This window comes from Nakaseomyces glabratus, chromosome K, assembly GCF_010111755.1.
Source record: "Nakaseomyces glabratus chromosome K, complete sequence".
NCBI classification, from domain to species: Eukaryota; Fungi; Ascomycota; class Saccharomycetes; order Saccharomycetales; family Saccharomycetaceae; genus Nakaseomyces; species Nakaseomyces glabratus.
This window is the reverse complement of record NC_088961.1, coordinates 393,448-420,176: the sequence shown is the minus strand read 5'-3', so window position 1 is coordinate 420,176 and position 26,729 is coordinate 393,448. Positions and strand designations below refer to the sequence as shown.

Genomic DNA, 26,729 nt, shown 5'->3' with positions numbered 1-26,729 from the left:
GTTCATCTACGTTATGATGTTCTCAATAGTAGAATATTTGTGCTTATGAATAATGAATTTAGCCGAAGGCCTCAAGCCAATAGTTGATGTGCTTATTAGTTTTTCACTTAGATGTCCCTCTTCTTCAGCATTATCATCGTCATCATCGGATTGATGAGCAGAATCCATGTGCATATCATTACCTTGAGTTAGTAAACCTTCAGGCGATGCCTCAGTAGTTACGTTGCCTTTATCATCAATTGACATGTGTGTATCAACTCCCTGTTCTTCAATTTCCTCATAGTCGAGTTTCCTTTTTTTATGTACAGTTAACCGATTTAGGTCCAGTGAATTGAATGAATTCATACTGTCCACATATCTTTCCTTGATTGAAATGCTAGGTCCTCTAAACCAAAGAATTTCACTTTGAGAATTATTTGCCTGATATCTAGACCCCCTTAATCTGTTTGCATCATCAGTTGTCATAACTTCATTATGTTTAGGGATTCCTGCCATAGGCAAAACATAGGAATGAGGTACATCTATAGTCACATATCTCATTCCACTCTTAGCCGCCTGCTGGCTCATGTCATTCACAGCTTCATTTAAAGAAACTGAACTGATATTTGTTGGAATAGGGCCTTGTCTTAATGCTTCAACAGTAGACAGTTTTTGAGGTTGAATAGTTTGTTCGGGCCGTTGTGGCAACGTAGACACAGGCACTTTATGAGACTGCATCGTCCTATTCGATGCTACTGGAGGTATTGGCTTTTGATATGACATACCCTTGGTTGGCTGTACCATGTTTTCATTGCTGGCGGCAGATTTAGTTTGTTTTAATGCCGGCAGACGTGAAGTAGATTGACTTGTTCTTGGCAATGCATTTGCAGTTTGCATACTGGTTATGATTGTACCATGAACTTCATCAATAATACCGGATTCTGGCGGGTCACCAGGCCTGATTATATATCTTGGACAATCGTCAGAAGTTGAATATTCACCTAGATCATCTCTCTCAACTTTTGGTCTTAAATAGACAGCACCCACTAGAGGAGGTGCAGTAGGATCTCCTTCCGTTGGTTCAGGTATTCTATCATGAGGTGTAGCATCTGGTCTTAATAGATGCCTAATGGGCGATGGATACTTGAAAAATTTTCTGCCGTTTACAGGAATTGTCTCTTCATCTTGATCACGCAGCTCTTCAGGTAAGCAAGCCTTCCATGTTCGAATTTTGTTGAAGACTTTGTCACTCTCATTATACCTAAACTCACAAATGAACAAAGGTCCCTCATATGGTGTAGCAGGATTGCCCCTTTGATATCTTGTAAAATGAACAACATAACATTTTCCTATTAGGTCGTTAATCAAATGATCTCTATATTGACCCGTCTTTACCACCTCATTTTTATAAAACAATCTATCAACTCTGTGAACTGTCTGCTCAGGACGGAAATACCAACAGGCATTTAGCCATTTTGTACCATCACTAGTATACCATAGCTTAAAAATTTGAGCAACAACCGGCTTGTTTGGATCATTAGCATTATTTAATAAGACCCAGTCACCTATCTCATATATTTTACCCCTCACCTCAATATTTTCAAGTGGGTATCGAAGTTCACCTTCGGGCAAGAAGTCGCTATCTGGTTTTGAAAGTTCAATCTCAACTAGTTTTCTGAAATGATATTCCATAAGCCTTGCAGTATTGAGAAGCATTGGATTGTTTTGATTATATTTCTTATAATTCTCGATCATTAAAGTGAAATCATCTTGGAAAGATCCAAAGTTTTTGTACTTCCTTGTCTTTACCCTCCTCCTTATATCATCTAAACAAACAGGATTGCTGATAATTTGACGATATGCCGGATGTCTTTCCGGATCAGGCAGCTTTTCAAATGTCAAGGTCAAGGTTTGGTTATTATCGTCTACTTCACGCTTGATCATCTTCATTATATTTTTAATCCTTAGTAGATACGGTAAATCTATAATTGGTGGACGACCACGTCTGGTTTGTAATCTCTGTTGAATCGAAGGCTTTAGAATAGCACCCGGAGAATGAGAGATAGGTGTTGATGACATGGATCTATTGGGTAAAATAGGATGTGGACTCACTCGACTGCTAATCTGAGCCATAGGTACCCTACTTGGACCCATTGAAATCACCGTTTGTTCCATTCTTCTATTCGCCGTTGAGTTATTACCCTGCATTGCCATGTTTTGCCTAGAGGTATTATAGCCGTTAATGCCCCCGTTCTGCTGTGGAATTGGTTGTTTGACTTCTGTAACTGGCTGTGGGGTATTGGACATAGATGTAAGAGGCAGAGGTGAATTGGACCCGGATCTAGCTGGCACTTCGTTTGCATTCCCAAGAGCAACTGGAGAAGCTGATGCTGTTCTTATTTTCATCATAGCTTCCTTCTTCTTCATCTCTTCAATTTCATCTGGTAGTGGTCCCAAATTTGGGTAATTAACATTTGTATATTTTGCTTGTAACTGTGGTACCGAGACATTTCTCAGAAACTTCTCGAGAATGTCAGCATAAATGTATATTAACGAGCCCTTTGAGTTATATGTTTTTGCATTCCATGGAATTTGAGAGACATCATTAACATAGTCTTGTGGAGATGTGTAATGAGGTAATCTCTTCTTTAAAGTATTGAGAGATATTGGATTTTTTATTATTGCATAATAGTCAGGATAATCTTTTTTTATTGGCAAAACATTGAAAATAGGGAAGATATTGGCTCCACTTTCCTCCTTTAAACTAAAGATTGCTTCATATTGCTTTCGCAAGTCTGTACGCAACTCACCAAATTCACCCTCTTCTGACATGATGGTCTGGGTGCTGATAATTTTATGCCTTACCTACCCTACAAAAATGCTTAATAAATGTGTCTCTACTATGGGGGTATGCGTGTAACAATTGTACTGTATCAATTCCAACAACAATATACACCAAATCCAGATTTGCTGCAGCAGTAGACAAGTTCCGAGTTCAATTACCGTGTTCTATTTCCTTTTTTCAACACCTGTTGCGCAAGTTGTCAACAATTATCTTCAGTCACGCCACAAAGACAAGTATTATTTCTCTCAATCTGACTAGCAGTGAAAAAGGATTAGCCGCTTATAACACAATACTTCAATTGCAATCGACTACTATTTTCAAAGACTGAAAATCTCGTGTTGTATGTTGTTTTTCCTATCACACTACGTTACTTATTCATCTTCTTGCAAACAATCGTTTTTCCTGCATTTCGCTCATTTCCAATTTATTTTTCTTCAAAAATTCTTCGACTTTTCGTTCTCGTAATAACTGCCTACGTTGAATCCAATATAGTGTCACATGATAAGTGAGAATCGTATTCACCTCACCAAACCTTAGTTGTATTCAACATCATGTATTATAGATAATGTCCGGCTACTCAACCTTTATGATACATTATACAATGCTAACGTTTTTTTTTTTTTGTCTCAGTTAAAGAACTTTTATAATTGCTTGTTTATCCATAATACGACAAGTGTATCATAGTCTTGTAATTTAAGGAAATAATGTAAATAATTTATAATGAGAATGAAATTAATAACTATCTATAAGAATGATTAATATTAGTATGTATAATGTGCGTCAAAACAAAGAAGTAAAAAAAAAACAAATCTATGCAAGTGATGTTAAGGAGATTGAAACTTTTTTAGTCCAAGTGAGACTTGGCAGTATCTTTGCTTGGCTCTAAATGAATATAGTCCAGTTCAAACGTGTCAGCTCTTTCAGTGCCTGACTCATCAGATTGTTCTTGGTGATCTTTATCAGTTTCGTTCGGTACTTTAATAACTTGAACTCTCCAGAAGCCATCTTCACCAAGGATGTCCTTAGTCTCCAATCTGTAGTTACCCCATTTAGGTAATACTTTAACCCAAACAAACCAATAGAAACCACCAAATGCAAAGATACCCCAAGCAACAACACAGTGAATCCAGTATGGAGCATGCTCGTAGACACTTTCACCATGAGTTGGTGGAACATATGGTGCAACAATTAAGTAAATATTAGACAACATAAAGAAAGTTGTGACAAATACACCAGCCTTGATAGGTGGGTTCCACTCAATCTTACCTTGTCTTCTCTGCCAGTATATCCATAACAAACCAGCGGAGACCACAAAGTTAACAATGTTCATTGGGTAGGAAATCAAGTTCAAAATAATGTTATAAGCGTCACCTGGAGGTGGTGCAATAATAGTAATCATACAGATTATGAAATGTTGGAAAAGACCAACCATTGGGGAGTTGAATGGCTTAGAACTTGCGAAAAAGTTGGAGAATGGCAAAACACCTTCACGACCAAGTTGTTGGATAATTCTACCTTGGGAGAAGATAACAGACATAACATTACCCAAGGCACTAAGACCAACAAGAGCAGCAGCAACTCTCTTTGAGTGACCACCGAAACAGATGTCGAAGAAATCAGCTGCCAAAATCAATTTGGAGGAAATCAGCTTCTCCTTTGGAACAACAGCAAAATATGCAATGTTGACAAATATATAAATAATGGCCAAACAAACCATAGAAGTTGGTCCTGCAATCTTTAGAGTTCTGACTGGGTCCTTAACTTCACCAAGCGCATAGTTAACATTGGAGTAACCAACAAATGACCAAATGACATTATACAAGGCATTGACAACACCGTATGCTGTAGCTTTGTTGGTACCTTCAAAAGCATTGTGGAAGTTATGAGATTGGTAACCATGCTTCAAACCACCTCCCAGGGCGACCCAGCCGGTAACAGAGATGAACAAAACGATACCAACTTTGAAAATACCTAGCAGATTCTGCAAATATAGACCAGCCTTGACACTAATAGCATTCACAGCGAAACAGAAGAAGACGACAGCTACACCAATACCTCTTTGGTTCCACTTAGTGATTTCCGCGTCAGCAGCAGTCAAGAACATAACTGCAGTGTTGACAGAGTTACCAGCGGCCCAACCTAGGAAAAAGACATATGATGCGTACATGCATGTAATGAAAAACTTTGGTTTCTTAACGATGGCTTCCAAGTAATTCTTTTCACCACCATTTTTCGGTATAGCGGTACCGAACTCCATATAGACATATAGACCCGATATCGCGATAATGGCGCCGACGGCCCATAGAATCAAGGCCAAACCGATAGATCCACTCAGTGTATAAATGGTAGAAGAAACCGCAAAAACACCGGTACCCAGCATTCTATTACAGATCAAACCAATACAGGAGAAAAGACCCAGTCTTTTCTCACCTTGATCCAACTCTGTAGTAAACTGTTGTCCCGTCTCAACATCAGATGCTTCTTCTGTCTCATTACTATATACTCCTTCTTCAGATTTCTTTGAAGATATTTGGTAATTATCCTTGTTGAATACATTCAACTGCGATAAAAAACTTCTTTTATTATCCGTCATTAGTATTTTTTTTTATTCTATTGTTTTAGTTCTAAAATAATTCTTGTGTAGGACTATATGCTAATCATTAACCGGATGTGTTTGTTAGTTATTATATTTCGAGTACGATATCTAAAGGAAGTGAATTGGAAAGATTATCTTTTCCTTTTAACAAGAATTATATATCTCTCTTATATATTAGAAAAGAATCTACTCCTTGCCCGGTAAATTTTTTTTCTTCTTCCTTTCACCCTTCGTTCTTACCGTTAACACAATTATTTAGAGTTTCAGTTTATCCCACAGTTAATGAACTAAACTGTTACCGTATTATCCAACAAACACTCTTTCTCCCTGTCCCCGGTTAATTCCTTTTTCACACATTTCATGAATCACAGTAAGCTACAAACACAGTTTCCCAGCTGGTCCGCTTAGTATTCCTATCTGATCTCTCTTAACAAGCAAATTTTCATTGTATCCTTTCAGCTACTAACTTTCTTCACCATTACAAATCACATAGTAGTTTCTTATTACTCAATTTCTACTTGAATCCAGGGATGGGGGACCCTTCTTGCTTTTCTTCCAGAAGTTGATTTCAGTTCTCTATCTCTCTACGGATGTTGTTTAGAGGGATCCTTATTTAATTAGCAGAGAAGAAAAAGAAAGAAGACCTTGCTAAGAAAAAAAAAGTAATTCGGTAATTCGGTAATTCCACAGAATTGTTCGTAGTGTTTGGATCTTACTTCCTCTTTTATATTACTCTTCTTTCTGTAGATCTTGTTCTGGTCTTGTATTCTTCCATGAGTTGTTGCTCATCCCTTTTAAGCCCAGCCCTCTGGGAATAAACACTGAGAGGACAGACACCCTCCTTCGTTTTGTCTGCTTTCGAACTTCCTTTTCTGTTGTACACTACTTTTACTGTGAGATACTGTGGGATACTTCCTTTTCTTTTTCGGTTCTGTATCTAAGATTCTACTCGTTTTTGCTTCTGGGTGTTCTGGGGGGGAAGGAAATGCACTAGATCCACAGAATACAACAGCTATCCTTTACCCGTGTATATGTATTATCACGATAGCATTTCGGTATGTATACATCAATTAGCCCTTTCTACTCTATACCACACTTTTTCATTAACTTCTCTCTCCTTCACCCCTGTACCGGCTGACTAACCGCCATAACAACTGGGCTAAAACGAGTGCAAAGTTAACACACAACAATAAAAAAAAAGGATGCGATAACATACTCAAGTATCTGAATTGGCAAGCCAATTCAGATTTATCAATACGTACCCGGGTGAATGGCTTTGTGCAATTTTATACACACAATATGTACAAGTAAATCAAGTACAGTAGGGATATATCATGTATAGTAAGGTGCTTCAGCGCACAACTTCCATGCCAATATATTATATCTACCTATAATACCGTTACTTGCCTTTGTTATCAATTAAACTTTCTCGCACAGGGGACACTCTTGTCTTGACACATACGCCCCGCTGCACCATTTAAACGTATGCAGAAGACTCACAGCGGACCGGTATCGGTTTCCACAGTTTTTTCTGTGAAACCTGTGGGAAATGTGTCAAAAATAGCAAGAAGGGACAGAAAAAACTGTGTTAGTCCTATGGCAGGGTAAACTTATAACACCGTTAACTTTCCAGTTGTAATAGTAAGCAACGTTTTGTGCTTTGCTCGATATATCGATTTGTAGAAGGTCTCCTGACAACAGATATGGTTGGGATGATTAACATTCTGGTGTCCATTAGAAGGCGGAGTCTCTAAAGTATAAAATATGTTGGTCCGTTGATCTTGGGAGTTTCTTAATCTATGTCTATATTGCTCATTTTACGTACTTGAAAAGATTAGTTGCACTGAAAGTGAAATGAAAAGAAAAAAAATGTAATACTCAAATTAAACACAGAAAAACACAAAATAGTAAAGTAGGAAGTGAAAAACCAAAAACAACAAAAACTTCAATTGTTCTCCCCAATATCACATTTCGAATGGATACTTGACGAAGAAACATCAACCATTCGCATATAATCTATTACTCTTCTTTCCAACCCAATGCAGCAAGTTCTTCGCGGAATTTACCTTCTGTTTCTATCTTCTTAACTTGTAAATCCTGCAATTTCTCACCAGCAGCTTGTTTTTCCTTCAACATTTCAATGGCTCTTAGTTTCTTCAACAAAGATCTGATCTTCTTCTCCTCAGGTGAGGCTTCTTTTGCGGGTTCAGTGGAAGTTATTGATGGTGCAGCTGGTGATTCGGCCTTTTCAGCACCTTCACCGGTACCACTATTAGCCTTCTTATTGGCTCTTCTCTTTCTATTCTTGTTTGCGGCCGCAGATCCTTCATTGACTGGAAGGCCCGGAATTAGACCTGGAATGGCTCTTTGCACTTTTGGACTTGCCCCAGGAACAGATCTATTATTGGCAACAGCTGCAGCTCTACGTGCATGTGGTGGTTTGTAAGCACCACCAGTAGAGGCAGACTTGGATTGTGTAGAACCGTTGCCAGTCTTAGCATCCCTCTTAGGGTGTTTTGCTTCGTATTCCTTTGCGCTTTCGTGAATAGCCAAATCCTTCTTTGGGCTTGCAATTTGGGGATCTAGACTAGCTGCATCAGTGTTGTTTAATGGTGTCCAGTCCTTGATCACATGAGGGTGATCCTTCAATGTTTTGTATTTACAAGTGTTTCTCCAATCGACCTTCAACAACTCTTCAAATTCCTTAGCAAATACTAAAGTACCGCTAACGTGCCATATCTTGATACAGTTATCAACTCTCAATCTTGGCGAAGTAGTAGCAGTCATTATGAACTCACCACCTGGAGACCATTTACATACTGATGTGTTTGCAGCGTTGAAGACAGTAAGTGACTTAAACTTATCATGACGATCTAGAATTTGAACAGAACCTTGCAAGTTACCGAAACCAGCAATAAGAATGTATCTGCCACTTGGGGAAAACAAGATAGTGTTCTTTGGTTGCTTTTCTAAAGAGTGAACAACATTACCTCTTAGATCAAAGAATTGAATAGTTGCTGGCATGTAACCGGATATGACACCAAATTGTCTCGAAGTTGGGGACCATGAGATGTCGTGGACAGGACCTTTCGCTAGAGAGACACGTACAGAGTTGTTCCCCACAGCACCATTCACACCTTGGAATGACAAAAGATATAGAGTATTTTCACCATAGTAGGATTTGTTGGTAGAGTCGAAGTCTGTTGTTGCGACACATAGAACGGCGTTACCTTGTGGATTCCATTGTAACTGGCATGAGTCCGCCTTGAAGAAAGTCTTTGAAGCAATTTTCTTTGTGATTTTGCCCTCGGTGATTGACCATATAGATAGTTGTGCTGGCTTACCTCCTTTCTCTGGGGTAAAAGTACAAATGGTTGGGAAATCTGCTGGGGAGACTTGATAAGTAGAGAATGGTTGAGAATCATTCTCTTGAGTCTTAGAAAGAGTAGCAAATGGCTGGTCAAAATGGAAGTTTGTCTTATTCGCGTCATTTATCTTTACAATTCTAATCTCATTCTTGAACATCTTTAGAGCGTAATCATCTAGCTTGGAGAATTGCATAAACCAACCGTTTTGTGGCTTATGTTGATATTGAAACACAGGTTCTTGTTCCTCACCTTCCGTAAAGACTTTGTTCAGATACCAGACCTTGACATTCTTGTGTTCGGCATCCTTTGCGGAAGGTCTTTCCCAAGTACTCATGTAGTTCCCAGATGGAGAAAACTGGATTTCATAGACATCATTGATAGTTAAATTCAAAAGTTCGACTTCTAATAACTCCCCAGAGAAAACTTTGACATTGCCCTTAGTAGAGATCGCAAAGAATCTACCACATGGGGAAAGGACGGAAGAAATGACTTGGTCGTCCTTGGCGTTAGCAGCTGAGTTGGACTGAGTGAAATCAGGATAACCTTGAAACAGCTCGATGTCTTTGCTTGTCTTCAGGAAAAATTGGGAAGACATGCTGATTTTGTATTAGCTTAAACAAAAAGAAATAAAATGCAAATTAGAATGAAACAAAGTATAATTAAAAGGAATTTGCCTTTCAGGTTAAGCGAAGTGAAATTCCTATTATTTCTATAAGGATTGAGAGAAATGGTATTCAAAAAGATATGATCTATTTGATGGTTGGTTTCTATCAGCTAATCTCTGGTTCTCTTTGACAAGAACTAAGACTATATGCAATCAACTAAAAAGATCAATTATACAAATAAGCTGTTCATTGTCCAAAGCTGAAGGTTTTTTTTTTCATCGCCATTTGCCCAGCGAATGATGCCTCTGCGAGAAGAAGAAAATAATTTTTCTCATCGAAAATGCCGAGGGGCATACATTTATTTTAGATCATGGGGAAAGCACGAAATCACAATAATAAAGCATAGTGCCCTTTAGTAAGTTTATAAATCAATATCCTATCATTTCATGTATTCAATAGAAAAAGACAAGGCTACTCATCAATAGTCTTACCAATAGATTGAACAGGATGACAACTATATAATAATCCGATTGCAATCAATGCAATTATGCTGCACGCGTGTTTTTCGTTCCAATGCATGTGGATACGTATTCATTATGAATCAAGCTCTTTATAAAGGCTATCTATCAAGCCATTTACTTGCGGGATGAAGTTTGTTTGACTTCTAAATAATCATGAATAATATGAATTGTTCTTTCAAGAAAGACGACTTTCATTATATTCACTATGTACCCGGAAAATATACACTTTTCCTGCCTGTAATGAAGCCAGAAGAGAACACGACTATTATACACAATAAGCTAATGCTAAATAACCAAGGAAAGCAGATATTATGTATAATGATTGGCGTTAGTTTACTGTGAAATGGAGGTCAAACCTGTAAGTAGTACACATCGTGGTGGTATCACTCAATAGACTAATTCAGGTGACGTGCCTAGGTAACATAAGAGTGATATCTCACCGAAGGCATTAGAAAATGCCGGTACCTTAAATCTGTAGTCATTTCAAGGAGTCCCAAATGTGACATTAAAAGTTAGCATAGTGTTTATATTTGGGAAGATTATCTCAATTAAAACTTCCGATACTGGTGTACATGTGTAGACGTTAGGATACATCTTGTATTTCCACAACTATAATTTACCCAGGACATAATGTTAAAGAGATACCATTACGCAAGAAGAATACGGCTTAACCATATCAGAGATCTGAATCAAAAGAGATTTATTGTATCGAACTATGATGATCCTAATGATGTGAACTATGGGCAAATGACAGACTACCTCAGAGAAAAAGGAGTGCCACTTCTTTTACAAGAGAATTTGAAAGAGGAAACTTTAGATGATGCGATTGTTTTGAGATTGTTACCAAGCACTCATCCGTATATTCCTAATTTACATGGAATATTACAGTATAAGACCTCTATGAATGCCATAAGGCTAATCATGAGGAAATTTGTACTAGAAGAAAACTCTAGGTTGAAAGTGTTGTCTTCAAGAAGGATTAGAGGTGATGATGACCAGATCAAATATCAATGCAATATTTCACCATACCTAACAAATCATGATAAATTATTAATTAGATGGCAAAGCTGTCTTCCACAAACTGCAGGTACAGTTGAACCAGATGAGGAAGACATGAACAAAACGATATCATTCTCCAGCAATGATGTACTTAGAACCCAAACTAGTTCTGGAGAATCACCTATATTAGATTACATTTTACAAAAACCTGCTAAGACAATTAGTACACTTGCTCCTAACGTTCTGTCTAAACATATTACCTTAGGGAATCGTATTAGTGCAATGAATAATGACGATTCTCTAGATAATGAATACACACGTATAGTCAATGGCACATTTGTTTTTGAATTCAACGAGGATAACAGTAAGATACTAGTTCATACGATCGAAAATGTGGAGCTAATTGATTATGAACGGAAAATCAATGTACCAAAAAATGCATTTGCTTGTTAAACGCTAACAAAGTAACAAAAGGGACTTCTCATATATCTTGCGATAAAGTTGTTGTAACACTGTATAACTGTTTCCTCTCGGAAGTATGACGAGAAGCATATACAAATGTGCTGTAAATAGAAATTCAAGATATTTAAAATTTGTAAATTTTTCAAAATAAGTTAAAAGTTAAATTTCAATTTCTTTCGTTCTACAAAGTATACAAAAATTAAGAACGAGTAAAATTAATAAAAAAATGGAGTCTAAAATTTATAGTTATTTAACTTTATGTTCATATTAGATTATACTTAACTAGCACCAATCCGTCTGGCACTATTACAAAATAATTAATGAGATCATAATAAGAAATGATCCATAAAAAAATAATAAACAACGTATTAGTTGCAAAAAGCAGTTGAAGGCGAGTTTCCATCTCGCATTCGCTATCTGAATCAACAAAACCAGTAGTTAAATTCAAAGTAGCAGCATTCACTGAGGTCCGATTAATTATAGGAATAACTGATATTAAAACGAAAGATAAAAAAAACTTTCTGGGTATACAAACCCACATGATTAAAAAATCTTAGAATTAATCTAGCGCCAAGTTGAGAAAAAAAAAAGCAAATTACAGAGATCCATTATTCCGAATATACTCTGCTAGGTAAATTCCGTTACCTTTTGGCGATCATCCGAACACTATCTTCGGGGACAAAAAAAAAAATGTAAAATTAATATTAATGCCAAAGGAAAAAAATTGTTAAATGTGTATTATCCAATGCTGCTTCACAGTCAGTAGTTACCGGACACACCTAGAACTTTCAAATTATTGCTCTTGATGTTTCTAACTGATGAAGCTGATTCAATGTCATTTTCTTGATGTGCAGTCCAGAATGCATTGAAATGTTTCAAAAATCTAGTTAGAGATCTCTTGCTGGGGTTTGGAGACATTAAGTTATCAACAATGATCTTGGTCATTTGCAGCATGTCATGCATGTCAGTCATATCTTGCCACAAGAAAGGGGCAACATATTTTGTAGAAGAAGACTTGAACAACTTTCTTCTTCTAGAGAGGGAAACAGAGCTAAAGAAACTTTCGTAAATGAACTTGTAAGGGTCACTGACGTAGTTGTTGAAAATGTGGCAGTTTGGGTATACCAAAGTTTCACCATTTTCTAGTCTCTTATAGACGATCTTTTCGTTTTTGATGTTTGAACATCTGAAAGGACAATGACTGAACAACAAATATAGTAGCGTGACACCCATTGACCAGTAGTCAGATCTGTAAGTGTTGTAGCTTACTTTAGCTGAGAAAGTCTCTGGACCTCTGTAGTTATCTGTTCCGATGTTGTTATCATTTGATGAAGAAGCAGAGATGGCATGGCCCCAGTCAGCCAGCTTGATGTCACCGTGGTAGTTTATCAGGATATTTTCCGGTTTAATATCTCTGTGGGCAATGCCCATGCTGTGTGCATACTTGATGGCGTAACTCAATTGTAAGACAACTTTTTGAAAGTTCAATTTAATGATCGAGGGAGCATTTAGGTCACCTTTCTTCTTAGACAATTCCAAGAAGTCGTAGAAGTCACCACACTCGCAGTATTCTTGGACCAAAGTGTAATTAGTCTCATCCTCGTAGAAATCCACGAAGGAGCAAATGAAGGGACAACCTTCATCCTTAGACAATAACTTGCCAACGTTGTATTCATTAGCCATACCTCTTTGAGAGAATTTAGATTTTGGAATAACTTTCAAAGCCACAAAATCATCAGTTTCGGTGTTATAACCTTTGTAAACGGTACTGAATGACCCGGATTGGATAGGGTTTAGTTTCTTGTATTTGTTAGACTTGTCAGGCATCTTCAAAGGGGATAAAATCTTAAAGAGAATCTAGATGGACCCTTTGGTAAAAGGAAGAGAAAAAATGCTTTGTTGTTAATATTATAGATGATATTCTATACTCCCTTTGAGAAAAAGTAACATTCAAAGTATTTGAAATATAGATTCAATGTTACTCTATTGTGAATAATACTTCTCTTTCAATAGTCAAAAAAAAAAGTATGTTGAATATATTTTTGCAGTAGAAAAATATATGTATAAGGAGAGTAGGAAAGTCAAGTTAGTAGTTTCCTTAAGCACTTTATAATCTGTATGATATTGCAAAACTGTATTATCTTGTTTAGTTTTAATGGTTATATGTATAATGTAATAATCATTAATAAGAATAAAATTTTAAAAGATCAGAAAGGAAAAACCAGGAACATCGAATCTAACAGGGAACATTTATATAATTGATTTTTTTTTTAAACTTGAGCTATATCTGAAATCAACATCTTCAATATTGGGCAAAAAAATCCAGTAATATGCTGATCATTAGCTTGCTACACCAGCTTTGTCTAGTTTTCCTTTGCTTTCAACTTGATTATGCAACTATGAAATCGAAAAAAAAAAGAATAAATTCCAATTGATAATTATTATTTGCTTGTAATTACCAAATAATCGTGCTTTTGGGAAGTAAGTCGATCCTTGTCTTCATGCATTAGCCAATCCAATGGTATTTGTGCGGTGATTTCACTGAGCGATATAGCTGGGCCCGATCTTAAATATCGACAAAGCCTTAACCAATATATTTATAAATGCTGTGGAAGGGGGGGAGGTGAAAAAAGTAATATTTGTCTCATCCGAGACATTAAGAAACACCGGTACAGACATGATTTCAGGGTTTCCCAGATAGAATATATCCGCTTTGAAATTTGTACTTACATTTCTCAGACAAAAAGTGAGTATTTTTTCAAGGACTAATGAAAAAGGGTCTTACAATTTTGCGATTTCGGAAAATCGATCTGGGAAATTGTACCGATTTAGTGTGCAGGGAAGGAGAGAGCGAGTTTCTTTTAATCTTCATTTGCGACATTTCTTTGATTGGAGAAAGAGAAGGGGGGGGGGGAATGGTGGCTAGACGAGATGTAGGGAAATCCTGTTTGATGCAGAGAAAAAGAAAGATTTTCGGGAAGGGGGGGAGGGAAATTGGAGGTGGAGAAGGACACGTACAATAGGCAAAAGAGAGCATCTTAGAGGACTCAATTGACCCCCGCGCGGATTCCATTATACTACTGGAGAATGGAGGTGAGTGTCTATCTTTGTGCTGAGTGGTCTTCGTCTGTGTGTGTTGTACAGTACTCGGAACCACAGTACAGGATTTTCACTGTTTGTGGTTGCCCTCCCATCAGTGGAAGAAAACAGTACATGTGCGTGAAACGGAACAAGGCCGACCGCTTTTCGACCTATTGCTACATCCACACCCATTGTTCTCGCGAACATTTCTGTGCTCCTATTTATGCTCTAGCTCTACATTTGGCACTGTGCATAGTCAGAATGGTGTAGAATAGGGAGACTGTAGTATTGGGGGGGGGAGATAATCATCCTTCTGTTTGTGCAGCATATTTAGTGCACTCAACCCAACACTCCAGTCCATCACCGGAGGGTGGGCAGGTTTGAAACTCTCATCGCCCCTCTCTCTCTTTGGCTGGAGATAGGATATCTTATTCCGGCTAAGACAATGCAGCAGTTGTTGATGAAAGTTTACCATGTGTTCTGTTCTCATCGGGGGATTGTAAGGAGGTTCAACGGTTAGAAAGGTGAAGGGTTGAAATCACCCTATTGTAATATTCTGAAACAGAGCAGATGTATGGTTGTACGTGTTTTGTCTACGAACATGATTACGTCGGCGATCCTTTTCACTTGTTGATTCAGATGCACCTACTGATCTATGTGTGGATCTTCCGTGGGATTTTGTGGACTTGACTATCATTATGAAGGATCCGATGCACCCCCAGAAACTTACCTGGCTTCTCCACTGCTGGGCTAATGATCACAAAACACATGCAGTAAACTTCAACAAAACTACAGTTATGCAACCAACAGAGAGAGAAGCGATTGCACTGGGAAAGAAAAGTGTGGGATGTTAGGAGACTCACTGAAACCATCGCGATGGAGTTTTTGAGCTCCAAAAAAAAATAGTACAGAATAGGAGAGCAGCAGATGCTCTTTTTGTTACAAATCTGTTAGAAAGTCTAGACACTACAAGATTCATTTGACGGAGCTGGCAATGATTACAAAATCGGATAGGTGTACTGATACGATTGTTTGTTAGTTGTACTTCGATCGGGGGGGGGGGGGAGACGATAGCGTCTGCTATACGGCGTAATTATTGGCTTGTAGATTTAAAACAGGTAAAGGGTGAATTTGGACTATTGCTAGTTTCGGGAAAAAAAAAGTTAAAGTCAAGCAAAAAGGTTGCCTAAACGGCGTGTATACTAGCCTTTATTAACAAGGAAATGTGAAGCTTAGATGCCACGTTTTTTTGCTCTTGTCTTGGGTGGACTAGACAGCATTAGACAAATATGAAACCAATTTTCTATACCAGCCTTTCCTATGAATTCATCTTCTGAGAACATCAACAACTCTATTTGCTGTATGGTTTTCTAAACAAAAAAAAAAGGGTATATGTTCTCAGCTACAGAATATTCTCTCAGAAATACTCGAGAAGATCAAAATTCTCTTTCTTAATCCTGAAAGCTACACCCGCCCTGTACCGCATAAATCAATTGTGTATTAAGGTCGAGAGTAAATTTTGCTTATACTAGATGATGATTTTACTGAATCATACAGTTGAATCATATTATCGTTCATTTTTTTTTTTTCAGAAAATTGAAACAAATTTAGTCTCGGCCAACTTTCCCTTTTTTGATAAACTTGCTAGGGTATACATGGCCCAGTATCTTTAAGTAGCTAAAAAGGAGTTACTATTGTTCTTACTATTGACTCGCATTAGCATTACAAGTAGAAACACTACATTATGAAATGTCCTTGAGTTTACCCAAAGCAATAAAATAATATGCAGCCAACTTATTAAAAAACCGCTCATACGGTATTGTATTATATGCACACAGATGGTTTTCAAGAGAATGCCTCCACAAAAGCAAAAGCGTAGAATGCCCGACATTGCTCTGCGTTTTGGATTTTTTTTACCGAATTCGTACACACTTTCCCAATAAGGGTTCAAAGAAAATGATTTTCGAAGATCTTTATCGGAGGAACCACATTTTTCCCCTCATTCCGATGTTGCACGCTCCTTTACTGTCTTTTGTCAAGGCCATCTTACAGATATTCTTTACCCTGCTTCCGGGGAAAGGTTGAACGGACCATAGTAGTCTAAGAAAATCCACTCAAGAAATGTCCGCAATTGTGTCTAAGGCATAATTTCTAATGCTGTTAGTTTTTAATAGAGTGTCGCCCAGCATAGAATTAAATATATGTGTTGCTTTTTTATGTTCTACATAAGCATATAATGCTATTTGTGGTGTTCCTTTGGACTTTTTTTATTTTGCTCCTATTGTCTTGACATATGGCTTGGATGCATATCTAATGGTTAAAGTATTCTCAGGTCCCACCCCCTGTTATACTTGCAATTGAGTTATTTTGCAGTGCGTTACATAAATATGCTTTTTTTACCGCTATATGCGTTAGTAGCAAGTAGCCATAATGATGAGGGTTAAGTTTTTTTTTGCATAGGAGAATATCCAAGCTGTAGAAAAGATAGACCTGAAACCAGTGCAGTCGTTACGGTGTGTTATGTAACTCATCACTTTCGTCGAGAGTCTTCCATAATGCATATTTTAGGTGCATTTGAATACTCAATGGGCATATGCGTTAAACTTTAACCCTCTCCTTCACTCCACCGATAAATGTCTTGTTATTTTAGTGGGGATCTATTATATAATCTATACTATTCTACCTCTTGAATATACCTATGCGATGCTTAATAATTGTGGGTATACATTTAGAAACTGGCATTGACATGACAGTTTTTGAGCTTTTTGGTAGATTTTCTTTGGTCTCGATACAAAAATTGCAGCAGCACTTCTAGCCCCTAAATGCACTACGTTTTGCTGGTCTCTTATTTCTCATATTTTGTAGTCGGAGCATTAAAAGCATTAAGCTCTTGATCCCTATATCTGAAGGAGCTGTATATGCTGTATGTATGAAACTCATTACTGCACAAATAGCATTTTCAACTTGAGGCTTATGATCAATGGTTTTGCTCAAAAAAGGTCTTTAAATGATAGTACCTCAGTTCGGTTTCTTTGCCCGATGGTTGCATAAAGAGCAGTCCTCGGTAGAGAAAATACATCCAACCCATTAACTATTGACATTTTTAACATATTCAGTTATCTGTGTTAGGGAAAACAAGAAACCGATACGATTCGCATTTAGTCAATGTATGCAGGACTGAGTGTGGTGTTTTTCAAGTTTATTCCTGAGTTAAGTTTTGGATCAGATAACACACATCTACATCACGCCTGAGCACAACTTAACAATATAAATTTGTAGTATAAAACAACACTAGTGGTTTAATTTTTCCTTATGGTGGCTTTTGCTCTACAGCACGATAGTCGGAAGAGGTTAATTATGAAAGTAAGATGGCCTGACATCTAGTATGAGCACATTTATCGCAAATAATGAATTATCTTGATAGATTAATATATGTGTTATGCTTGAGTATATCAACTAATTTAGCTAGAGCGGCAATAGGAAGCACACAAACTTTGACATTGTCATCAATTACAATTAGCGTACAAATTTGAATCTCAGGTACAAATCTAAGATTGGTTTGATATCTTCCTTACATACGATATTAATTGTAAAAATATTAAACAGGACATGCTGAGGTTTTTCTATTGAGATCGAAATATACATCGAATAGAATACCCGCTTGAAATGCAATGTCCAAGAGTGCCCTGATTTTATTCCCGTTTCTAATAGCAATTGTCTAGTTATGAGCAAAAAAAAAGAAATAAACCTAAATATGATAAGAGGTCAATCAGGTAACATTTTTTTAAGTTACAGCAAGCGGATATTTAGAGTTCAATATTTTTCTTTAGAAGTGAAACGACGTTTACTCTTCTTATCTTTTATGATATTTTTGGGTAATTAAAGATAGCTCCCAAGTAAAATATGAGGTTTTAAGCTATACCGGCTGGTTTCCGATAACTTGATTTCCAATGATTAAGTTCGAAAACATGGAAATCAGGGGACAAGCTGCAATACTACGCTTGTTGTCAGTAAGAATTCTATAACAATATCACCGAAAATCATGATTCCTATCCTTTTTCATCAGATTATTTGATGTAACTCTTACACTAAGAGTAAGTGCAGATATGAATGTGTAAAATGTCGAAATAAAAATAGAAGAAGCCGTATCTATTGCTTGTAGTCTAGAATCAAAAACATAACGGCAGGATTTTCCAAATTACTTGATGAAAATTATATGTTAGAAACGATCTTAGCACAGAATTCTATTCCAAAAGCCTTACCATCACGTCTTAAAAACATGATAAGCTATTGCAGTTTAGTTTTGGCGATGAACAAGTTAACCTTAAACGTCATCAATAAAAGAGCTGTAGGAATACTGTGTGTTACATACAGAACAATATTCTAGAATAAAAACTTTTGATCTTACACCTGATTTGCCTTTAGCTTGCGCAATAGCTCAGCCAAAGACTGAAGCAAAATAGACGGCTTAAACAGCAAGCAGCAAAATATTATGTAAGCAGTGAAGTTCCTGAAATGCTGATCCTGAGAGGTACTTAGCAGAAGAGCTTTATAGTATTTGTCTTGATTTCACCCAATTTTTCAGAAAAGTAGGTACGGCTGTTGAAAAAAACATGCAGATGGACATGAATGTTGATAAACCCGTTCCCCGGAAAATAAAGTGAGGGTTAAATTCCCAAAGTAAAACATAAAAAAGAAAGGAAGCCAATAATCTTCTGTACATTCAACGGAATTTAAAGTGTATCGGAACGGGTGTGAGATGGATATGGCATGGTTATACGTTAGGTTGTCTATTCAAAGAATGTGGGTTCGAAAAGTTTGTTCCTGAAACACCAAAAGACTCACTATAGTAACTAAATAAGAACTGATATCTACTCGACGTTGAAGAGATCTCCATGGTATCCCCGGATTCCGGGTGGGGTAGTCTTTATTTATTCTGGATATTTCTATTTCAGTTTCAATGATTAATATGATAGATACTTCATAAAGTCCTCAAGTATAGCTTGTGCAGGGCAATTTCAAAAGCGAGTGCGTCTGTAATAGAAACATAGATGACTATTCATGCTGTTTTCTAGGCATTTCGATAGTCTTCAGGGGTAATAACCTGTTAGTTACCCTTACAAACCTTGTGTGTCTAATAATGTTCTTCATGTGAAGATTTGACTACTAACTGGTGGCAAACAGTATGGTACCTGATGTACTGTTCAGGTCTCTATTTCCGTTGTGTATGTATTGTAACTTGACAGCATACAGCCGCTTTTCGCATGTGCTAACGACATCAGTCACCAGTTGCTACCAAAGTAGACTGCCTGATGTAGGATTATTATTGTGTTACATATGGTTAAAGCTAATTGGAGACTCTTTTTCACTGTAGTCCCACCTTTATGTCAATTAGCAGGCTGTTGATGATCTTACAGAAATTGTCGTTAACAGGATATCTGGTTTGAGTTTGTTATAAATAAGTTAGAGGTCTCTTATACCTTTTATGAAGTCATATAATTTTGATTTAGAGGGAAATATATTGTAGTAAATTTATAAGCTTTTGTTTTCCATTCAAATTAAAGAATAATTTGATAATAAATAAGTAGATATATAAGCTATACCTTATGCACATAATTGATAACAAAGACACCACTGCAATACAATATTCGGTCAGTTCCCATCCTGACAATGAGAATAAAGAGAACTGAGCTTTACAGAATTATTGAGGAAAATCTCCTAATTGAATGAAACTGTATTGTCGTTGAGCTGCGTTAATGTTAATTTTTATTGTTTTCTTTGGTTTGGTTTGATTGTTTTCTTGCAATTATTGTTATCTTCAGGTTGTTTCAGCTGATTTACAACAAGCCTTGGAAACCGTCGAAGACACTCTTGGCAAAGACACCACAGGTGGTTAGAGTGACGACAGTCAAATGACATAGCAAAGCGTTGTAACACTTGTCACTCTTGATGGAACCCTTGTGGAAAGAACCATTAGAGCCATCAGTAGTCTTAGAGAATGGGCAAACTGGAGCATCCGCTCCGACTTGTGGATGGCCCTCTGGCAGGCCACTTTCCTTGGCTTTACTTGGACAACAACCGTGGTTAGCCAAAGAAGAGGCGTATAAGTATAGACCCGTAATTGGTGCGATCAAAGCACCAGCCAATCTGGTGTTTGATCTTTGTGGCTTCTCAGACAAAAAGTAAGAGACAGCCAAGGAGATGGTGGACACGGAACCGAAAGCAGTTGCCCAGCAGCCAATTTTGCAGAGCAGGTTCTTCAAAGAGCCAGTAAGAACATCCAAAGGAGTGGCAGATGTGATTAAAGAGGTAGAGGTTAGTAGGCCTGCATATAGACCTAAAGAGGTAACACCAATGCACTTAGTGGTTGTGATCAATTCTGGGTTAGTCATTTTTTATTAATATATTCTAATAGTGGTTTATAGTCGGGGTTTTTTTTTTTGTATGTATAATTCTGTTAGTAAATGAATTTTGTCAAGTTCTAAGATGCAATTATGTGTTACACACTTGATTTGTGGGTGTTTTGGTCTATATTTATATATAAATTATTATGTTGAGAAAAATAATAAAGCAAAACTAGTCACACAAGCATCTAGGGGAACAATGGGATTTTTATCATGAGAGGGGACACACAAAAACGACAACGAAATGGCCTACACATGCACAGACACTACTGCAGCAACCTCGGCTGCGGATAGAAAGATTAGGAACCCAAAGAGAGTAGGTTGGTCCTTTGTTCTATTTCATGTGGGATAGCTGGGAGACAGAATTTCTAAAATCCGTTGCGTCCGTTAGAATTTCAGTTGTTTCCCAGGTATTGTTAGGTGTTAGTGGAGATAAAAGGAGCATCTTCTGCTGTAAGTTCGTGAACTTTTTGCGAATTGATAATTTGGGATCATAACATTTTACACGTGACTTAGATAAGCTAGGTGTATGAGAAAATAGTAGCTGCAGCTATCTGTAGTCTGTGCGCAGTTTGTTTGTCTGTTTGCCTTTTTTGGCTCGTAATTGTAATTGGTAAACCAGAATTGCTTAAACGAGTGTAGGTGTAGGTACGTTAGTAGCGATATCCGATATACATTTTATTTAACAAATTTGCTTTTTACCTGACGAGAGCAAAATAATTAGTGATCGCACCTCGTATGCAGCTACCACTTGTGCCTGGCTTAGGATCCTGAAACCTGGGATGTGAGACGGGAGGATCAATGTGTATAATGAATGAATTTTGGCAGCTGCCAATCGCGATGATCATAAAGGAAAATTTATTTGTTCTTTTTTTTTATATCTGATTAAGTTATCAATCCGATTAACCGAATATAGAGATATGTATATCAGATAGATTACAAATGTGTGGTTTGAAGTAAGATAAGACAGTAATTGCATATCTTGAAATTGTTGTTCTTAGGTATTGGTTTTTGTTTTTGAGGTTTAAAAGCCATTATGTGATTGTGACATCAGTGTTTTATTTAATAATTACTCTGTTTTTCTCTTAGTATGTCATCCTAATTACTTTAAAATTAAATAAGATTTTCTGTGTGTTAGATTACTTTTCTTTCTTTTCGTTTAATTTTCTGCTGTCATTTTCTTAATCTTAGATATTATATCTGTTTTACTGTTGTTTTGTTTTGTTGTTATTTTGAGGTTTGATCTTGGCAAGCTAACATTGCCGTATTGATACTGATATTCAGCCAAAAAGAAGTCAACTTTAAACCCAAAGATGAAATGATGAACGTGTGCTTATAGACACATTAGTACGAAGAAAGATAACAATGCAATTAAAAAATGATAAAATTGTTGAAGTTTGATAGTTGATGGCATTCCACCATTTTGATTCATATCCGTTTCATTTCCTGTTATAGTTTCAAGAATTACAAAAGCATAAATGACATTTCCGGCCAAATGGGCCCCAAAGGTAATTTAGCACACAGAAATGCCCGTAAGACAGTATTCAGAGTGGTTAATGTTTCGTGTCCGGATCGCCGAGCCAAGACGGCCCTCTGTTCTCTTCAGCTGCGTCTATAATTTGCATGTTTCTTTGACGGTAAAGGAGGGGGGGGAGAAAGAGAGACAGGACTCTTATGTTTCTGCTTGTAATGTACGTAGTCGAATCGTTGTGTGTTTCTAACAAAGCGAAGAATTGTCTATGTCAGGTGATATCCCGCTATGGTGGTGCCTTTACCCAAAAGCGACCAGTTCAACTACTACTGCAGCTACTGGGAGAGGGGACTGTCAGCCATTTCAGAGAGAAGTCATCTCTTTTTCCCATCTCTCTATTTCCCATCTCTCTATTTCCCATCTCTCTATTTCCCCCGTTGTTGGAGTCGTTGCGCGACGTTTTCTGAGCTGTGTTTCATAGATGCAAGATAGATCTCGGTGCGGCGTACTCCGTCACGAGTGTTTCTGGAGCCAATTGAAAAACAAAAGTGTAAATTGATCAACGGTATTTTCAGTATTTTTTCTTTTGAGAAGTCTTTTGTTCCCTTTTTTTCTTCTTGAGCTGTTTCCTCCCTCCGCTCTTGTTTTCCGCCATTTTCCTAGCTCCGTTACTTTCTTCCGGTATGTGTTATGTGCCCTTGTGATATGCGGGGTAATTGGGTCCCCAGATATGTACTGCAGTCTCTGTGTTCCCAAACTATTTTTTATTTTGTTTTATGTTTATAGTTGCAGTAATCACATTATCCTTCAACAAAGAAAAGGGCCGGTATCGGTACTGCAGCATAAGAAAAGAGGTCACAGGATACCTTCAGAAACTCCACCCAAGAGATGGATCCGTCTTCTTTTTTTGCAGAACTTTCTTTCCGGCTGAACAGCTGAACTGTTGGAGATCAAGATCTACGCTGAGATGAATGCATATCATTGTTCCACGGGTATAATTCCTACAAGAAGCAGCACAGCATGTTGCACAAGATGGCATGCGTGAAACTCGCTCTATCCTTAACAAGAAATTGGCTAATAATTACCATATTGTTGGAACAGCCTAGTACCTGATGGGTTTTTAGTTCCAACGGCATATTCTAAAAGACTTTTATAAGAAGCAATTTTCTGAGATAGTCTGATACACACACGCGCAATTTACAATTTACATTTTAGAACTCACAACTCACAACTTACAACTTACAACTTACAGTGTACAGGAGATACAGGAGATACAGGAGAGTGTCTTCTTTCTTATGTTTGATTTTTGTTGTTTTGTTTTTTGACATCACTTTCTAACAAACACACGCACAACGGTCCCCCCCACCCCCACTCCATTCTTCCCATGGCTACAAAGCTCGTTTTCGGAGTTTGTACAGAAACAGCAGCAGCAAGATGGGAGAAATATATCACGCACACTCGCATTAGCCACACGCATTAGCCACAAGCATACACGCAGCACACGCAGCACAAAGCATACACGCAGCACACTCAACCCAGTAACAACACAAGAGAACATCCCTCAGAAACGTGTGCGCAAGCTTCATTAAGATTGGTAAGAGATATGTCTGGCTACACACATTGTCGTAATAGAGCGATGTGAAGTGCTAATTCATCAGTGAAGTTCCCAAATGCTTGCAAGTGCTTGCAAAAGCTTGCAGATGAATAGAGTGGGCAGGGGAATGGAAAAGAAAAGAGCAGGCCTCACTTCCGTAATCAAAAAGCAATTTCCCGGGTCCCAAGACACACCATGAGAGATAGAACAACCGGGCAGCGCGCGACTAAGAAACAAACGCACTAGTCCTTCTCTTTGGGTCTCGGGGCTCGAACCTGGGTCCCCTGCTCTTACTACCACTACAAAGGAGAAGAGAACAGGCTATTTTGGAATTCCCTTTCAATGGGCAAGCATAGACAGCACACAGAGCCAGGCAGTTAGATGGAAATGGAGACGGAGACGGAGACGGAGACGAAGAGCCACTGGCGAACCCAAAAACCCATCATAGAATGCCCAAAAACCCTTCACTTCTGACTATAATTCTTCAAACTAGAGCCAACTCCCATTCAAAAGACTCAAAGTCCTAAAAGTGAAGTGTAAACTAGAGACTTGGGATCGCACAAAAATATAAATAGGGAAAGGATGTTCGATTGCTAGCGACACGCCCACTTTCTGTTCATAAGGAGAAAAGCTAGGCAAACGAAAAGGCAAATAAAAAAAAAAAAAGACTCATAAAGGAAAAAAATAATAATAATATAAATATCAAAAAAAAACCAATTAGCCAAACGAAGGAAATTAAAATTACTAATTAGTACTCAGAAAATAATGCTGAGGACTAAAGACAGTGGGTTTGCGTTTCTGTATAGCAACTCTAAATCTGATAATGATATTATAGCGTTTCCTAGTTCTTTCAATGTTCTCACAGAGTTGCAGCGCAAGCAGCCATACGACTCAAATGATTACTTCGATATGGAGTATACGGGTTCGAATGGTCTGAGGCTCGGTGAACACGACATCTTGCCGCCCAATTTCACTACAATTGATATAGCCATCGATAACGAGGATGACGAGGAGGAAGGGGACCAGAACACTATATGTAGCAACACTTTGCGTCGCACATGTAGTGCATATAACACAAATAGTAAGGATGGCTTGTGTAGTGGTGATCAAAACTGTATGGGTGGTATGAACATGATGCTCATGCAGTTTAAAAACCAGTACCTTGCAGGTCAAGGTATTTCAAGAGCTAATGTCCCTCAACAACAACAGAATGACAACACATTCGATTACGACGAACAGCATTACACTAGCGGGCTGCCCACGCCAACCGAATCAGCAGGCATCATTAGATCATGCTTGACATCACCATTGGACTTTGCAGCTACTATCAAAACTGAGCCTTACGTTAATAATACTACATTGCTCTTGTCCCAATCAGGTCCACCGCTCAGTCAATCATCAAATATGCCAGACTTGCTTCACAGAGAGAGGTCTCATACACTCGCAAATATAACTCCAATTAGTCTAAGCAGCAGCAGCAAAGACGATTCCTATTTCACAGCTACTGTAGACACTAAGCGTCACTCTATTCCTATGGTAAACACCAGGGGCGTTATTAAGAAGGAGGAGCCAGACTACTCTGTCTTACAACCACAGCACGCTCACATTGATGACGTCTCTGGCTATGGCGAGATATCCGCTGGTACATCTAGTTATCGTAACATGGTCTCACAGTGGACAAGCGGTACTGAGCCCACTTTCAATGATGCTGTGTCAGTTGGGCCATTATCTTGTAGCATGAACAATGCCAGCAGATGTGATATGGATGTTAATTGTCACACAAATAGTGATGAACTGCCCTTAAGCAACATCAATTTGGCAATGGGACCTACAGTTGATTCTACCACTGATTACCAATCCATGAAGGATAACTTGAGTGCCGGTTGCTCAAATGATACTAATGGGAAGTCATTGGTTAAACAATTACTGGAGGACCCGTACCTTTCCGATATCATACAGAAACCTCAGAAGCGTGGACTTTACAGGTGTGCACATTGCCCTTCTACTTTCAATAATATTTTTGAATACGCTTCTCACTTAGACGAGTATGAAGTAGAGAGAAAGCACAAATGCCCTTTTAAGAATTGTGCTTGGCGTATTCTTGGACTGCCACGCCGTAGTGATCTTAGAAGGCACTGTGCTATTCAGCATAAATATGAGTTATATGGCCAATTGAAGAAAGATCTAAACTTAACTGAGGATGCCTACCCTGTCCTGAGATGCCCAGTCATGTTCTGCCAAAAAGAGTTTTATAGGAAAGACGCCTATAAGAGACATATTGCTATTGTGCATGAAAACACTAGTTCTCGCTTCAATAAGAGATTGAAGCGGATTATTAAAGAGTGTCCTCATTTTGAAACTGAAGAAGAGAGGTTTAACTTTATTAGAGATAAGGTAAGAAATAAGTGACAAACTTATTGATTCATCTTTAAAGTATCTCGTATTGTCATAGCACAGTACAAAACCTAAAGTCTCCTCCTTTCTAATCCGAACTTGCTATTATCATTACTGTTTACAGAACAGATATACTCACAAAATAATAATCTATTTTGGAGACGACATATTAACCAAAAGATCTCCAGTTGCTACTATATTAAATTATATTCATCTCAGCTTTATCCCAACATTGTAATTGTCATTGATTAAGTAGGTCAACCGTCGAAATTGGATAGACCTAAAGACTGTTGGCCCCAGACATTATTTGCACATTTTTCTATTGGTTTTTCTTTTAAAATAACATAATGATTTCTGTTACGTGTAACTAACATATTCTATTATCGAAGTTCTTCTTAATACAGTCAATT

At 37.7% G+C, this 26,729-nt stretch overlaps 7 protein-coding genes across 7 annotated transcripts; 2 read left to right on the top strand and 5 right to left on the bottom strand.

Moving 5' to 3' along the window:
- Positions 1-6: 6 nt before the first annotated feature.
- Positions 7-2,811, bottom strand: RSC1 (RSC subunit protein RSC1; the record flags this gene model as incomplete). Its single annotated transcript, XM_448416.1, has 1 exon — positions 7-2,811. One exon carries the CDS (start codon positions 2,809-2,811, stop codon positions 7-9), a length of 2,805 nt encoding a protein of 934 aa, XP_448416.1.
- An 857-nt stretch (positions 2,812-3,668) lies between these two features.
- On the bottom strand, positions 3,669-5,417 carry MUP1 (Mup1p; the record flags this gene model as incomplete). The annotated part of the gene is made up of 1 exon (XM_448415.1): positions 3,669-5,417. The coding sequence occupies one exon, from the start codon at positions 5,415-5,417 to the stop codon at positions 3,669-3,671; it is 1,749 nt and encodes a 582-aa protein (XP_448415.1).
- Positions 5,418-7,439: 2,022 nt separating this feature from the next.
- GVI51_K04191 (translation initiation factor 2A) lies at positions 7,440-9,383 on the bottom strand (the record flags this gene model as incomplete). The annotated part of the gene is made up of 1 exon (XM_448414.1): positions 7,440-9,383. The coding sequence occupies one exon, from the start codon at positions 9,381-9,383 to the stop codon at positions 7,440-7,442; it is 1,944 nt and encodes a 647-aa protein (XP_448414.1).
- A 1,161-nt stretch (positions 9,384-10,544) lies between these two features.
- Positions 10,545-11,366, top strand: MCO32 (Mco32p; the record flags this gene model as incomplete). The annotated part of the gene is made up of 1 exon (XM_448413.1): positions 10,545-11,366. The coding sequence occupies one exon, from the start codon at positions 10,545-10,547 to the stop codon at positions 11,364-11,366; it is 822 nt and encodes a 273-aa protein (XP_448413.1).
- Positions 11,367-12,134: 768 nt separating this feature from the next.
- Positions 12,135-13,202, bottom strand: FMP48 (protein kinase FMP48; the record flags this gene model as incomplete). Its single annotated transcript, XM_448412.1, has 1 exon — positions 12,135-13,202. One exon carries the CDS (start codon positions 13,200-13,202, stop codon positions 12,135-12,137), a length of 1,068 nt encoding a protein of 355 aa, XP_448412.1.
- A 7,091-nt stretch (positions 13,203-20,293) lies between these two features.
- Positions 20,294-20,848, bottom strand: SCM4 (Scm4p; the record flags this gene model as incomplete). The annotated part of the gene is made up of 1 exon (XM_448411.1): positions 20,294-20,848. One exon carries the CDS (start codon positions 20,846-20,848, stop codon positions 20,294-20,296), a length of 555 nt encoding a protein of 184 aa, XP_448411.1.
- Positions 20,849-24,690: 3,842 nt separating this feature from the next.
- RME1 (Rme1p) lies at positions 24,691-26,334 on the top strand (the record flags this gene model as incomplete). The annotated part of the gene is made up of 1 exon (XM_448410.1): positions 24,691-26,334. One exon carries the CDS (start codon positions 24,691-24,693, stop codon positions 26,332-26,334), a length of 1,644 nt encoding a protein of 547 aa, XP_448410.1.
- Between the last annotated feature and the right edge of the window lie 395 nt (positions 26,335-26,729).